Here is a 14,197-nt window from a genome sequence, read left to right on the forward strand (position 1 = left end):
TGATGGGACATTCCCTGGCCTGAGGGAGAAAATGTGTTTGTGGATGGCTCTGCAAGGGCAGCAGAAGGGAAAGGAGCTACAAGACAGGCTGTTATTAAGGAAGGGGAATCAGACACAGCGCAGGTCACCGCCCCATGCTCAGCTCAACCCACGCAGCTGTGGGTGCCTGTGAGAGCCTGGCACTGAAATGCCCTGAGCAGGAAGGCTTCAACATCTTCTGCTGACACCATGGCACCTAACAGGGGGGCAAAAGCAATTCTCACTGCTTCAGCAACCACTGGAGCAGATATCAAGGCACATTCTCCCACAGGAAGCTGGGCTGGCACACAGCCTGCCCTGGCACTTTGCTGCTGCCAACACCCAGCCAGGACATCGGCTCCTGCCCAAGGAGTGCAAAGCAGCACCACTGGTGGCCAAGGGGCCCATGCCAAGTGTCCCTGAGGCCAGAAACAGCCGCCAGCACAGCTCAACATGGGGGGACCCCTCAGCCTGGCCTCAAGGGCTCTGAAGCCCCGGAGATTTGCACTTCCCGCCGGCAGCAGGAGGATGGGAGGCCGCCCCTGAGCCTGCCCTGAAGGCAACGCAGCAGCAGCCAGGGCTCCACAGCGGGCCAAGCCCCTGCACCTGCCCACAGATCCTCGCCTGGAATCCTCTGCAATCCTGGCCACCCTCCTCTGCCATCTCCAGCCACTGGGGCCAAGCCTTGCTGCCACTGCTGCAGCTTCAGCGCTGGCTGGGCCTGCACTGCCACAGCTGCTGGGGAACACCACGGCACAATTCCACTCTGGGGCTCACTGACACCCACACTCTGGGCTGCCTGCCACTGCAGTGCTGCAAAATGTACCGAGTTTGGTTCTTCTAAATCTTCTTTCTCTGCTCAGGCTTGGTTTGTCTTTGCCTTGGGGAAAGGAATTTTAAAGCTTTTATTTAAGGGGTGTTACACCACTCAATGGAGATGAGTTTAACACCTGAAGAGACCGGGACAGCACAAAAGACACCCACAGAGATAACGACCAGCAACAAAACATCAACATTGCCCAGCAGCAGAAAGAGAAGCTTCATTCCAGGCAGCCTGCAGAGGAGCTTTAGAAATGCAAATGAACACTGCTGGGCAAAGTGTGGACAAGCACCTGGGTCTCTTGCCCGGGGCAGGAATTGGGCTGATTCCCTCTGCCCCTCACCCCAAGCTCTGCCTGCTGGCACTGATGGAATTTGCACAGCTCAAGGCAGAGCCCAGGGGGAGGATATCTGACCCTGCAACACAAACGGGTGAAGCTGCAAAGGGAAACAGCAAATGGAGAATGTTGGGAAACTTCACTATAAACAAATGGAGGGAATCATCCCTCTGCCCACTCCAACATGTGCTGGCACTGTCTGTGTTATGTAGGGTATATTAGAGCACTGGGGATTTTTTGCTACCAAATATTCAGGGAAATCAGTTGGGAATCCAAGTATTTGATGATTTAATTAGAGAAAGGCAATCAATTGATGCATCCCTGGCTGGAGAGAGTGGCCAAAAACAGGGAAACGATGAACGGCCAGCAGAACAAATCCTAGAACACCATGGACCAGCCCCGGGGAACTCGAACCAATTCATATCAGGAGCCACAGAACCCATTTCTCATTTCAATGGCATCATTAGATTACAAGCTGCCCTCGCAATAATAACCAAACAAACATCTGCAGCTCCTGACCTTCCTGCTGACCAACCCACTGAAATGAGGAACACAACACTTAACCATGGGATGAGATTAGATCATCTTTTAGCAGAAAAATAAGGCTTTGTGGAAAATTAAATGTCTCAAACTGCTGTTGGCAAACAGATGACAAAGTAAACATGGTGAAAAACAAAACAACAACGGAAACAAGAAAGCAGCTCATGTATTGGTCCAAACGTGGAAAGGATGGGAATGGGACACAGTTTTGTGGCTCCCTGGCAGACCATGGGTTAAACGAATGCTGTTTCTCCTCTGATGTGCTACAGCAACTCTCATCTTTCGACCATGCTCCACACCTTGAGAGTGCAGCTCATTCAGCAGCTGAGCAAGGGGCCAGGGACTTGTAGATAAGGAAGCAAGAGACGAAATCACTAGCTTCAATAAATGTTACTAATGAACATGGACTGCTGCTCACAGAAAGACCGGCTAAATTCCTGAACTTCCAGAAGAGTAAAGACTTAATAGAGCCGTGAATATCAGCCGTTATACAAAAGTGGGGGTGAACAATAATGAGGACATGCAGTTGGCAGATGGGGAGATCTGAACCTTCCAAGTACCTCAGCCAGTGGGCAAAGGGAGAGGGAGATGAGGCCGGGAAAATGAGGATAAAAAGGAGGCTGCGAACTACAACAATGGCAGAGAGCGCACGGCAAATGCCCCACGGCCTCTCCCTCTGCCCAGCAATAGTCACTTTTACAGGACTCCTCTGCGCACAGAAACCTCCGGCCACGGCAATTTCCCCGCACAGCCCCGGGCACGGGGCAGCCCCCTCTGTCCCAGCCACAGCAACCGGGCCGAGCCAGCGCTGCTCCGGCAGCGGCTCCTGCCGAGGCAGCGGCCGCAAGGAGACCGCGGGCAGCCGCTCCCGCAGCGCCCTCACGCCAGCGGCAACACGCGCCGGACACGGCACAACGAACCCGCCCGAGACCCCTGCCGCCCCCGAGGCCCGCAGCCGGCCCCGAGCCCCCGCACAACCCAGCGCGGCTCCCACCTGCGCTGCGGCCGCCTCCGAGCTCCGCCGCCGCCTCACCGCGCTCCGGCCGCCGCCTCACCGCGCTCACGGGCCCGCACACACGCTCCGACAATGGCGCCGCTGCCCAGCCACGGCCGCCTTCAGCCCGCCACCGGGGCCCTGCTCCGCCCCGCTCCCACCAATCAGCGCGCCACAAACACGACTGACGGCACCATCGCCCAATCCCAACCAGGGGCGGGCTCTGCACGCGGCACAGCCCCGCCCCGCGCTCTCAGGGCGCCCCGGGCTGCGTGAGGGCAGAGCCGGAGCTGAGGAACAGCCCTGGAACGGGCCCGGGCCCGAGGGGGATTGAGCTGAAAACACAAACAAACTTCTCCGCAGCGCCCGCCACGGCTTTCCCGGCACTGCGGCTCCGGTGGCTCCGGCTCCGAGGAAAGCCCTCAGTTTTCCTACCCCTAATTAGGCGCATTAGTGCACCGCTTTAATTTACCGCAAGAAAAGGAAAACTGCCCAAAGCTCTGTGGATGAGTGGGGGAAGGGAGCGATTTCTGACAGAAAACTCCAAAATCACAGACCAGAATAGTGAGAACTAAGTGAAGACCCTTAAATCCACTTTTCCTTCCATGCCTGCATTGTGAAAAAGGCCCATCACTTTAAAAAATAATTTAAAGTTTAATAGTAATAAAATTGTCGTAAAAATAGTAATATAATTAGAGTAATAAAAATTTGAACAATTGAGATTAGGGCAATACGAGACAATAAGAAGAAAGGTACGGAGGACCGGGTACCTTTTCTGGGCGAAATAAGCCCGAAAATGGACACCCATTAACAGAGGATTAACCCTTAAAAGCAATAGCCTGTTGCATATTCATACACCTCATACATGATGCATAAATTCCATTCAAACAAAGGATTTTGTCTGTTCAGTGTCAGCTTCTGCCTCCTAATCCTCAGCGGCGTCTTCATGGCTGAGCAAGGTGGGAAGAAGTTCCTTTCTTCTGATAAGAGAGCAGTAAATTCTCTTTCTCTGAAAGATTTAGGTGTCCTGTGGCTGCTATCTGGTGCAAGTACCTCATTCCTTTCTTTAAAAAGTATCCCACATACATAGTTCCTACCTTAACTAGAAAACTGCATTTACCATACTGTTAAAATGTTGATACTGCCCTATTAATCACTACAACAAAATACATATAGTATTTTATATCTGCATAGAGACATATAATATGCACTTTTCACACTGCCAAGGTAAAGGGATTCCTTTAATCTGTGTAACCACAAATAAAATAAATAAAAAGGCTGTCCCTGTTACAGCAAAAAATCTGATATGCCCACAAACACCACAAATGGGAGCGGGGGGGAATTCCTGGAATTCTTTTAATTTGGTTTAATGCCCATAAATCACCACACTAGTTTTTCCACATAAAATGCTGCACTTGTTGCAAACAAAATCTTAAAATCTCACATACAGAATTATACAGTCCCAAGAATCAAATTACCACAATGCAGGGGAAAAAGCCCACACAGCTCTCCTGTACCTCAAGTCTTGGGAATGAACTTATAACAAGCTGTCTCTATTACAGCTCAGACAGCCCACAAACACCAGTTTAAGTTAAAACCCTTCTAAAAGGGTGGTTTAACCCTTTTGACTCAGGCTCAAGCTTAATACACAGCTTAACACAGATGACACACAACAAAAATTACCAGCTTGTTACAATTGTAACTTTTACACAATAGTCAGCAAAATCTCACACTACACCAGATGAATCCAAAGTTGCATCTTTGCAAACTCCACAAGGACAGGGACCACAAAGGCACCGTGTTACAGCGTTTGATCCTCGCCTCCCAGGTCCCACAGGCAAAGGATTGGTTAACACCTGAACACAAAGCCTTATAAAGACTGGTTAAACTCAAACACCAGGTGTCACAGCGAATGCTGCTCCCCAAAACTAGAAAGTTCACACACACAAACTCACTGTGAAAGGGGTATTTCTTTCCACACACACAAACTCAGTTATAACAACCTTAGACCAGCATTTGCCCTTACGACTGCTAGCCCCAGTTGGTGGCAAACTGAGCTCTCTATGGTGAAACAAATGGCAGCACCAAAAGCCCAAGCTCAGTACAACAGTTCAACAACTCTTTCTGCTGGCAACCAGATTTCAACTGCAACTTCAGCTTGCAAGCACACTACAGAGGCACAAATTGCACATGGACATCTCCCACGACTTACCAAAGGGCCTCTCCTGACCACGCCTTACCGGTCACTGTTTAAAACTGTCTCAATTTTTAAACATACCATTTTGTCTGGAGTTTTAGTAGTCAGGGGTCCTTGTCTGCTGCTGGATGAACAGTCTGTGCAGCAGAGCCCACTCTTCCAGGAATATCCTGGGGGTGCTGTTGCAGAATGCGGCCTTTGTCGGGGATGAGCCATTTGTCAGGTGCAGGGAAAACTTGGGGCTCAATATGAGTCAACAGCAAGTTCCGTTTATTGAAGAGAGCATCAGACACTTATACAGCAAGTAATAAGCTTATGAATATTCTGTAAGCCAAGCGAACTATTGGTTAAACTATGCCATCAACTCTTCCTCATTCCTTTGGGCCTATATTCCCTATTTCCCACGTCTCTCTGTCCACTTGTTATCATACCCAGCTAGGCCCAAGGACACGCTATCTTGCAGGTGCAAAAACTCCAACTAGCTGTGTTCGGTACTTTCCCAACTCCTGGTCAGCTAACAAGCGAATGTCTATGTGACCTCTGTCATGTAGCCATTTCTCCACAGCATGCACCAAGGGGGTCCATGACCTGAGCTGGTCTCACAGTCCAGCAGCACAGGGGAATCATTCTCACAATGTGTGACCGCACTGCATAAGGATTTTTGCCTTCTATTTATTTGCCAAAATAATACATATACATAACCCCAGCACCTCCCATCCCGGCGTTGTATTAAAATGAGGTTATTAGTCCTTCACGCGTGCGCAATTCTTCTCTTGAATTGGGTCAGTGGTCTCAAATTGGGCCAGTGGTCCCAGGGATGAAGTCAGGAAGGTCTTCATCAGGTGCTGGGCATTGTTCTACTGGTTTCAATATGTTCCTATAATGGTTCACTTGCTCCACTTCTTTCTATAAATGAGCTCATAATATAACAATTAGCTTTAGCTTAAGCATCCAATAATCATTAACCTAACATTGGTGCATCTAACTTCACTATGAATTGGTTCTAACACTCAGCTAAAATCCTAACCCTTTAAAATCATGATTCAATAGGACTTAGCAAAACATAAGATGTGAAAAAGGCTTTTGTGTAACTAAAAACAGTGTAAGGCCATCCACTGACCAGCCTGTCCAAGTAATAAGATAACCGTGACACAAAGCAGAGCACCAGAGGACAATTAGACAATACCATGTTAAAATTAGGGAGGCCATACTGCATCCTTATGAGAGGATGTGAAACAGCAGGATGGAGACACAAAAAGAAATAAAATATATTGACCTGACACACAGGATGTTGTGCAGATAAGCTGGAGTGTGAAGAAGTCAAAGAAAGAACTTCCCAAAACATCAGAAAGTTCACAAGAATTTTTGAATAATGCATGAAACACATGAATGTGCATATATCTCAGCAATGTAACAGTATAAAGATAACATTGTCTATGTACACCCCTGTGTTCTTTGGCTGTTGGCCAAGAGCACTCCAGCGCATGGGAGGGGGGGGGAAATATCATCCTTTTCTGGATTGTTATTGTTATTGTTATTATTCTTATTATTATTATTATTACTACTATTACTCTTACTCTTACTATTATTATTAAACTTTTAAAAACTCTAAGCAGTGAATTTTGTTTTTCATACCCTGAACAGGATCAGGACCCCCCTGAGTCCCCCATTCCTGTGAACAAGGACCCCCTGCACTGGATCCCAGCCAGGCCCTTATCTAGCACCAGGACCCCCCCCAAACCCTGATTCCCAGGAAGGGACTCCCCCTGAACCCCCATTCCAGGGTACCAGGACCCCACTGCATGCCCTTATTCAACACCAGGACCCCTGTTCACCCCCATATCCGGGACTGGAACCCTCCCAAAGCCTCCATTCTCAGGCACAGGGACCCCCCTGCACCCCCTGTGGATATATCTTGTCTGTGAATATATGTATTGTTATAACAGCAATAAGAATACAACAACTCAAATGTAGTGAGAGTCCTATGTGTTAGATAAGTGGGTCCTAGCTATTCTAAATGAGTCACAGCTGCGAAGTCCTTGGTCGGGCAGCAGCTGTGGCTCGTAAAGATAGCTGGGATAAAAGGGGTGGGTCGAGAGCCCAGGAGGAGCCCCTAAGAAGACGCATGAAGAACTGTGCTGCAGAGAAAACATCTTGCTACAGTATGGGACTTGAGAAGTATGAATAACAACAAGAATGAAACACTTATCCAGCACAGGGCCCCCCTGCACCCCCTTATCCATCACCGGGATCCCCCTGCTTCCCCTCATCCAGCCCGGGGATCCCCCTGCACCCCTTATCCAGCCCCAATGCCCCCCCGCACCCCCTTTTCCTGGACCCCCCCCTCCCGCCTTCCCCAGCCCCCACCCATCACCTTCCTCAGCACCGGGGGCCCTGCACCCCCTTTCCTGGGCACAGGGACCCCCTGGAACCCCCATTGCCCTCACCCCCCATTCCTGGGCACAAGGACCCCCCGAACCTCCGTTCCTGGGCAGGGGGACCTCGCTGCACCCCCTTATCCGGGACTGGGACTCCTCCTGGACCCCCTTCACGTGTTCTGGGACCCCCCGCACCCCTGCCCGGCCCTCCCGCCCTTCCCAGACCCCAGACCCGCCCTTTTCCTTCACCTTTGCACCCCCAGATCTCCCAAATTTCCGGATCCCCCCAGTTCTCCCCTCCAGGCGCTTCCTTAAGGGGGTCCCAGGGGTTCCCAGGTGTTCTCAGAGGGCTCCAGGGCGGTCGCAGCGGGATCCAGAGGGATTCTCTGCAAATCCTCCGTCCCCGCCTCGCCCCGCCCTCCTCGGTCCCTTTCGCTTCCGCGTCCCAACCTGCGAGACCGGGATCTGCCCGGCGACCGGTGACGTCACTGACAGATCGGGCTGCCTTTGGCGGGCGGGAGACAGCGGGGCCAATGGCGGGGCCGGAGGCGGCTGTGGGAGCCGGGCCATGGCTGGGGCGGGGCCGCAGCCGAGCAGCGCCATGGCTGCTGCGCTGGGTCTGGGGCTGCTCTGGGGGCTCCTGGGGCTCCTGGGGGACCCGGGGGGCGCGACCAAAGGTGAGTGGGAACCCCGAAACCGGGAACCCCCTGAGCGTCCATTTGCGGGCACCGGGACCCTCCTTAACTTCTGTTATCGGGCACAGGAATCCCCATGGCCCCATTTTGGGTCCTGTGACCCCCTCCATCCCTTCCTTCAGCACCGGGACCCCCTGTTCCCCTTATCTGGTACCGGGACCCCTCTGAACTCCATTCCTGGGCTCGGGGATCCCCGTGAACGTTCATTTCTTGGCAGCGGGACCCCCTGCGCCCCCTTATCTGGCCCCGAGACCCACCGGATCTCCCATTCCTGGGGATCAGGATCCCTTTGAACCCTGAATGTCGGCACGGGAAGCCCCCTGAACCCCCATTCCTGGGCACTGGGTCAGCCCTGAATCTCCATTTCTGGGCACCAGGACCCCCCTTCACCCCCTTATCCGGGACTAGGATCTCCCCCACACCCCCGTCAGTGCTCTGGGATCCCCCTGCCCCCCTTTTCGGGCATCCCGCCCTTCTCAGACCCTTTGGACCATTTCCTTGACCTTTGGATTCCCCCAGGTCTCCCAACTTTCCGTGTCCCCCCCGTTTTCTACTCCCACCGCTTCCCGAAACGGGGTCCCAGAGGATCCCAGAGGATCCCAGGGCGTCGCAGGGGAGATCCTGATGAATCCAGATGAACTCCCTGGAATTCCCCGTTTCCCTCGTCCCCTCCCCCGGCGTTCCCTCGGTCTTTTCTCTTTCGCGTCTCCCAAACTGCGTCCGCCCGCCTCTCCCAGCCCCAGACCCCCCTTTCTGTGACCCAGGGACCCCCTGGAGCCCCATTTCTGCCTTTCCCAGCTCCGAGACCCCATTTCCCTGAACACCGGGGACCCCTGGACCCCCTTTGGTGGGCACAGGGACCCCCTGGATCCCCCATCCCGCCTCTCCAAGTCCCTTCATTGGACCTTGGACCCTTCCAGGCTCTCCTGGTTCCGTTTCCTGATCCTTGGACGTCCCCACGGGGTCCAGGAAGGTCCCTGAGTGGTTGTGGAGGTTCCAGGGGGGATTCTGGGCTCTGGGACACCTCCTGGATTTTCAGTCCTGGGCACTGCCCCCCTCTGCACCCCCTCATCCAGTACCAACAGTCCCCTGCACCCCCTTTCTCCTTTGTCCTGCGTTCCCCAGTCCCCCTCTTTTCCTTGTCCCTGAGACCCCCTGGACCCCCATTCCTGCTTTTCTCAGGCCCCAGCCCCCCCCTTTCCTCTGCATCAAGGACCCTGAGCCTCCCATTCCCAGCTCTCTCTGCCCTGTGATCCCTTTCCTCGGCACAGAGATCCCCTTCTCCCAGTCCCTGCACCTCCTCTCCCATAACCCTGGAACCCGCCGAGCCCCCATTCCTGGACACCAGGACCCCCTGCAGGCCCTTTCCTGTCCATCCCACCTCTCCCACCCTGCACACCCTTTCCTTGGTCCCAGGATCCCCAACCCCCTTCCCAGCTCTCCCAGTTCCCCTTTCATTGATCCATGGTCCCCTCAACCCCCCCAAATCTCCGTGTCCCCCCAGTTCTCCACTCCCTGCGTTTCCTGGATGTGGCAGTGTCGGAGCCCAGCCCGGGGATCCCCCAGTACATGACCATGGGGTTCGTGGATGGGATCCCCTTCGAGTGCTACCACAACAAGCGGGGCCGGGTGGAGCTGCTGACGCAGTGGATGAAGGATGGAGCTGAGCCAGGATATTGGGATAGAGAGAACCAGATCCATGTGAGGAACCAGCACGTGGCTGCCAGGGACCTGGAGAGACTGCGGGAGCGATACAACCAGAGCGCGGGTGAGTGGGGGGATCTGTGGGGCTGGAATGGGATCCGTGGGGCTGGGATGGGATCTGGGGGGCTTGAATGGGAACTGTAGGGCTGGGGTGACAATCCATAGGGCTGGGATGGGATCTATAAGTCTGAGGTGTGCATTCACAGGGCTCCAAGGAACTGAAAATAGGGATCCATTAGGTTGGGATGGAATATCTTGTGATCCATGGGTTGGGATATGGATCTGTGGGGCTGGGATGGGATCTGTGGGGATGGAATAGGATTCATGGGGCTGGGATGGAATCTATAGGTCTCCAGTGTGGATTCACAGGGCTCCAAGGGGGTGACACAGGGATCCATTAGTCTGGGATGGAATATCTTGTGATCCCTGGGGCTGGGATGGGGTCTGTGGGGACAGGTTGGGATCCATGGGGTTGGGATGTGGATCCAGGGGCTAGGATGGGATCCATGGGGCTGGGGTGGGGTCTATAGGTCTCAGATGTGGATTCACAGGGCTCCAAGGGGCTGAAATGGGGATCCATTAGGCTGGGATGGGATATCTTGTGATCCATGGGGCTGGGATGGGATCTGTGGGGCTGGGTTGGAATCCATGGGGTTGGGATGTGGATCCATGGGGCTCCAAGGGGCTGGGATGAGGCTCTGTGGGTCTCCATCAGATTCTGTGGCTGGAATGGGGATCTGTGGGGCTGACACACAATTCCATGGGTCTCTGTGGGTACAATCCCCCCAGGTCTCCACACAAGGTTGAGAGTTTATGGCTGTGACCTCCTGTCTGACGGGAGCATCCATGGATCCCAGCAGATCGGCTACGATGGGCGGGATCATCTCTCCTTTGACCTGGGATCTGGGAGGTTCGTGGCGGCTGACAACGGTGCTGAGATCACCAGGAGGCGCTGGGAACAGGAAGAGGTGGCTGAGGGTTTGATGAATTACCTGAAGCACGAATGCCCGGAATGGCTCCGGAAATTCGTTGGATATGGGCAGAAGGAGCTGGAGCGCAAAGGTGGGAGCAGAATTCCTGTGGAGATTTGGGATTTGGTAATGGAGGACTTGGGATCACGGTAATTCCTGTGGGAATTCCATGGGTAGATCTCACCTCAGTCCCATTCCCATGGAATTCCGTGGTCAGATCTCCCCTCCATCCCATTCCAGTGGGAATTCCATGGCCAGATCTCACCCCAGTCCCGTTCCAATGGGAATTCCATGGATGTCTATCACCATTATCCCGTTCCAGAGCCCCCTGATGTCCACGTGTCTGGAAGAGAGGAACACGGGACGCTGATCCTGTCCTGCCACGCGTATGGATTCTACCCCAACACCATCGCAGTCAGCTGGATGAAGGGGGGTGAAACCTTGGATCAGGAGACGGAGTGGGGCGGGATCGTTCCCAACAGCGACGGCACCTTCCACACCTGGGCCAGGATCGAGGTGCTGCCGGGGGAGCGGGAGCAGTACCGGTGCAGGGTGGAGCATCCCGGAATGCCAGAGCCCGGGATCTTTGCTTGGGGTGAGGCTGTGAATGTGGGGATTGGGAATTTGGAATTCCCAAATGGGCATCCCCCTCACCTCCTCGCTATCCCACGTTTCCCAGAGCCGACATCTGGTGGGAATCTCACCATGATGGTCGCTGTGTCCGTCATCGCTGCCATCCTCGTCCTCATCGTCCTCATCGGATTCGGCGTCTGGAAGCTCCAATCCGGTAACACACGTGATGGGGGTCAGGAAGGGACATGGATCCACCCGGCATTGTTCTGGGAATCCTGTGCCACCAACGCTGATCCCACTTTGTTTCCACAGGGAGGAGAGACAGGAATGGATACAACCCGGCAGCTGGTGAGTCCCAGTGGTGGATCCAGCTCTGGATCCCCTCTGTGTGGATCCCAGGATGGATCCAGGGGTTAATCCCAGTGTGTGATCTGTGCTGGAATCTCATGGATCTTCTCTTTCTGCAGGAAGGGACACGGGAACCAACAGCTCGAGCACAGGTACGGAGCAGGATCAGGGTGGGATTCCAGAGGGGGATCGGGGCAGGATGGACAGACTGGCATCAGGGAGGGGTTACGGAACAGGGCAGGGGTCCGTCCAGAGTGGGATCAAGTGGAACTTGAACTGTAGAGTGGGATTGGGGCTGGATTCTGGAGCAGGATTAGTTGGGATGGATGGAGCAGGATTGGTCCAGGATGGATAGAGTGGGATCAGGGAAGGATTCCAATTCTGCATCGGGTGGGATGGATGGAGCAGGACTGGGGCAAGATTGGGGTGGGATCACGTGGGATTCTGCAGCAGGTCCTGCTCTCCATGGGCTCCAGCCAGGCCAGCCTGTGGAATGGGGACAGGGACAGGGTGACACCGTGACCCTCTCTTATCCTGGCAGGAATCGCTGCCTGAGTGATCCATGGAGCTGGATCCGGCCCCTTCCCTCTTCCCAGGAAAGCTGAGAGCTGCCACCAGAGCTGATCCTGCTGCTCCCACCCACCCCACAGGTCTTTCTAACAGATCCATTTCCAGTTTTCCATTTCCCAGTGTTTTAAAGACAAGAACCACAAATATTCACAATGCTTCAGTTCTGGTGTGAAATTATCCTGCTTGGGGCAATAAATCTACTTGAGGCAATATCCTGCATTGTCACGCAATTTGTATTCTATTTACTGTCTGTATGAAAGTTGTTTTCTGTTAAGTAGGCAGTTTTCCTTATCTCTTCCACAACCTGGGAGATATCTGCTGATAACAGACTATTGAATGTGACTGCCTGACTGATAAGAACTATAACATCCCAGTGTGAGATGCTCCGCCCAGAGGGGAGAGCCAAGCATTCCTACCTGGATATAATCTTGAGGTTCTGGAACACCAGCACAGTGAGACAGAGTGAAAAATCCCCCAGAGTAAAAATCCATTTTGAATTAGGTGAAATGTCTAAAAAGGGTGAAAAGTCTGTAAGGCCAAAGCTGAAGGGAAAACTGCAGAACTGAGATAATGAGGAGACAGGGGGAGACAGATAAAGAAAAACAGAAACTACTGCAAGGGCAGGCCGGCCTGACCCAGGAATTATTTTTGATAAAGGGGAACTGGTGGCAAATGTCACGCGGAGCCCATAAAAATTAATATGTATGAGCCTATTGTGAAACTGTATGCATATGTATTTGTAATGGAGATAAAAGGAGATCTAAAGTTCTCAGAGGCACGCATGCCCTTTTAGGGAGAGAAATCTCCAGATGCGTCCAGCGCTGCAATAAACATACCAAACTTTACAACTTTTACAAAGTTGTGGGGTTCTCTTTTTTTCTCCGCAAAATAACAGCTTTCTCCACTGGATCCCCAAAGGAACAGCAGCTGCCTCTTCTTCCCCTGGATCTTCAGAGAAGACTCCACCCTTCCACAGGATCCCTACTCCAGCAGAACCCACCTGACACTCCAGGAGGATTGCAGTCACAATTCCAATGGGACTGCTACCCACACCCTGACCCACAGGGTGTCAGGTTGTGTTCTGACTCTGTCAGTGTTGTTCTAGTGTGCTGCATTGTTCATTTTATCCTTTTATATTCTTCCCTAGTAAAGAACTGTTATTTACTGCTCCCATATTTTTGCCTAAGAGCCCCTTAATTTAAAATCTATAGCAATTTGGAGGGGTGGGGAGGGTTTACATTCTCCATTTCAGGGGAGGCTCCTGCCTTCCTTAGCAGACTCCTGTCTTTTCAAACCAAGACAGATTTTGGCACCCAACGTGGGGAGAGAGAGCACAGAAGCAAAAAGGGAATTTCAGTTCTTGAGTAATCTAATTTTTTGTGTGCATCTATAGAAACCTCATTAAGCAACACCATGTGGTCCAGCTTGCCCTGGTTTGGGTGGCATGTGATCATGGCTGTATTTCTCCCATTGGTAGGCCCTTATCTAAACATGGGTCCTATAACCAAGGCTACCGTGTCTGTTATCCATTTTGTTTTATGGGTGAATAAGGTGAGGAATTAATGGATTTTTAACTTCCTCTGGAAAGCAGGTACATGGATTCACAGCTATCACACCCTAACTGTATGTTTCTGGGGTTACTTTAATAATGGCACCTGCTGTAAAGAAATGACACTGGGTGAAATCTTCTCCAAACCCTTTAACCATCTCTTTGGGTCCGCCCCACCAGTTTTTGAAGCGTTCAGATCCACTCTAAATATTAATGATATCATACAGTGTCTGAAGTTGCTGATAGGCCTGCTCTATTTAGCATTTAGAGAGAAGGGGAGACTAACCTGGATAACCACCCTGACACCTACTCCAGAACCCAATACGCTACTAGAGTCTAGGGATGCTGCTGCCCCAGAGCCTGATCCTGCCCCACAGCCCACCTCAGATATGAACCACCCAGATTGCTGGAGGGTCTGGTGAAGGAGATAGGCCAGATGCTGAAGGAATACACTTCCCCAGCTGGTGAGAAGCCCTCCCCCACCTTGATGAAGGAGAGTCTAA

General features: G+C 52.6%; 1 protein-coding gene across 3 annotated transcripts; it reads left to right on the forward strand.

The window, feature by feature from the left end:
- Nucleotides 1-7,837: 7,837 nt before the first annotated feature.
- On the forward strand, nt 7,838-13,320 carry LOC134432740 (class I histocompatibility antigen, F10 alpha chain-like). Of its 3 annotated transcripts, XR_010031395.1 has the most exons (9): nt 7,877-7,961; nt 9,484-9,747; nt 10,473-10,745; nt 10,977-11,249; nt 11,334-11,441; nt 11,540-11,575; nt 11,695-11,727; nt 12,117-12,225; nt 13,041-13,320. XR_010031395.1 is itself a non-coding variant. In XM_063181636.1 (8 exons), exons 1-8 carry the CDS (start codon nt 7,853-7,855, stop codon nt 12,128-12,130), a joined length of 1,110 nt encoding a protein of 369 aa, XP_063037706.1. In that variant the 5' UTR covers nt 7,838-7,852; the 3' UTR covers nt 12,131-12,357. The 3 variants fall into 3 exon arrangements, 2 of the variants coding, with proteins under 2 accessions (XP_063037706.1, XP_063037705.1); XM_063181636.1 differs by lacking the exon at nt 13,041-13,320 and having other exon boundaries at nt 7,838-7,961; nt 12,117-12,357; XM_063181635.1 differs by lacking the exons at nt 11,695-11,727; nt 12,117-12,225; nt 13,041-13,320 and having other exon boundaries at nt 7,873-7,961; nt 11,334-11,644.
- The last annotated feature ends 877 nt before the right edge of the window (nt 13,321-14,197 follow it).

Source organism: Melospiza melodia (assembly GCF_035770615.1).
Source record: "Melospiza melodia melodia isolate bMelMel2 chromosome 7 unlocalized genomic scaffold, bMelMel2.pri SUPER_7_unloc_1, whole genome shotgun sequence".
NCBI lineage: Eukaryota > Metazoa > Chordata > Aves > Passeriformes > Passerellidae > Melospiza > Melospiza melodia.

Excerpts from the sequence above, each read along its gene's own strand:
- LOC134432740 (XM_063181635.1), top strand. The coding sequence starts at position 7,886 with ATGGCTGCTGCGCTGGGTCTGGGGCTGCTCTGGGGGCTCCTGGGGCTC. Across the intron at positions 9,748-10,472 it reads GCGATACAACCAGAGCGCGG|GTCTCCACACAAGGTTGAGA; the intron begins GTGAGTGGGGGG and ends CAATCCCCCCAG. Across the intron at positions 11,250-11,333 it reads GCCCGGGATCTTTGCTTGGG|AGCCGACATCTGGTGGGAAT; the intron begins GTGAGGCTGTGA and ends CACGTTTCCCAG.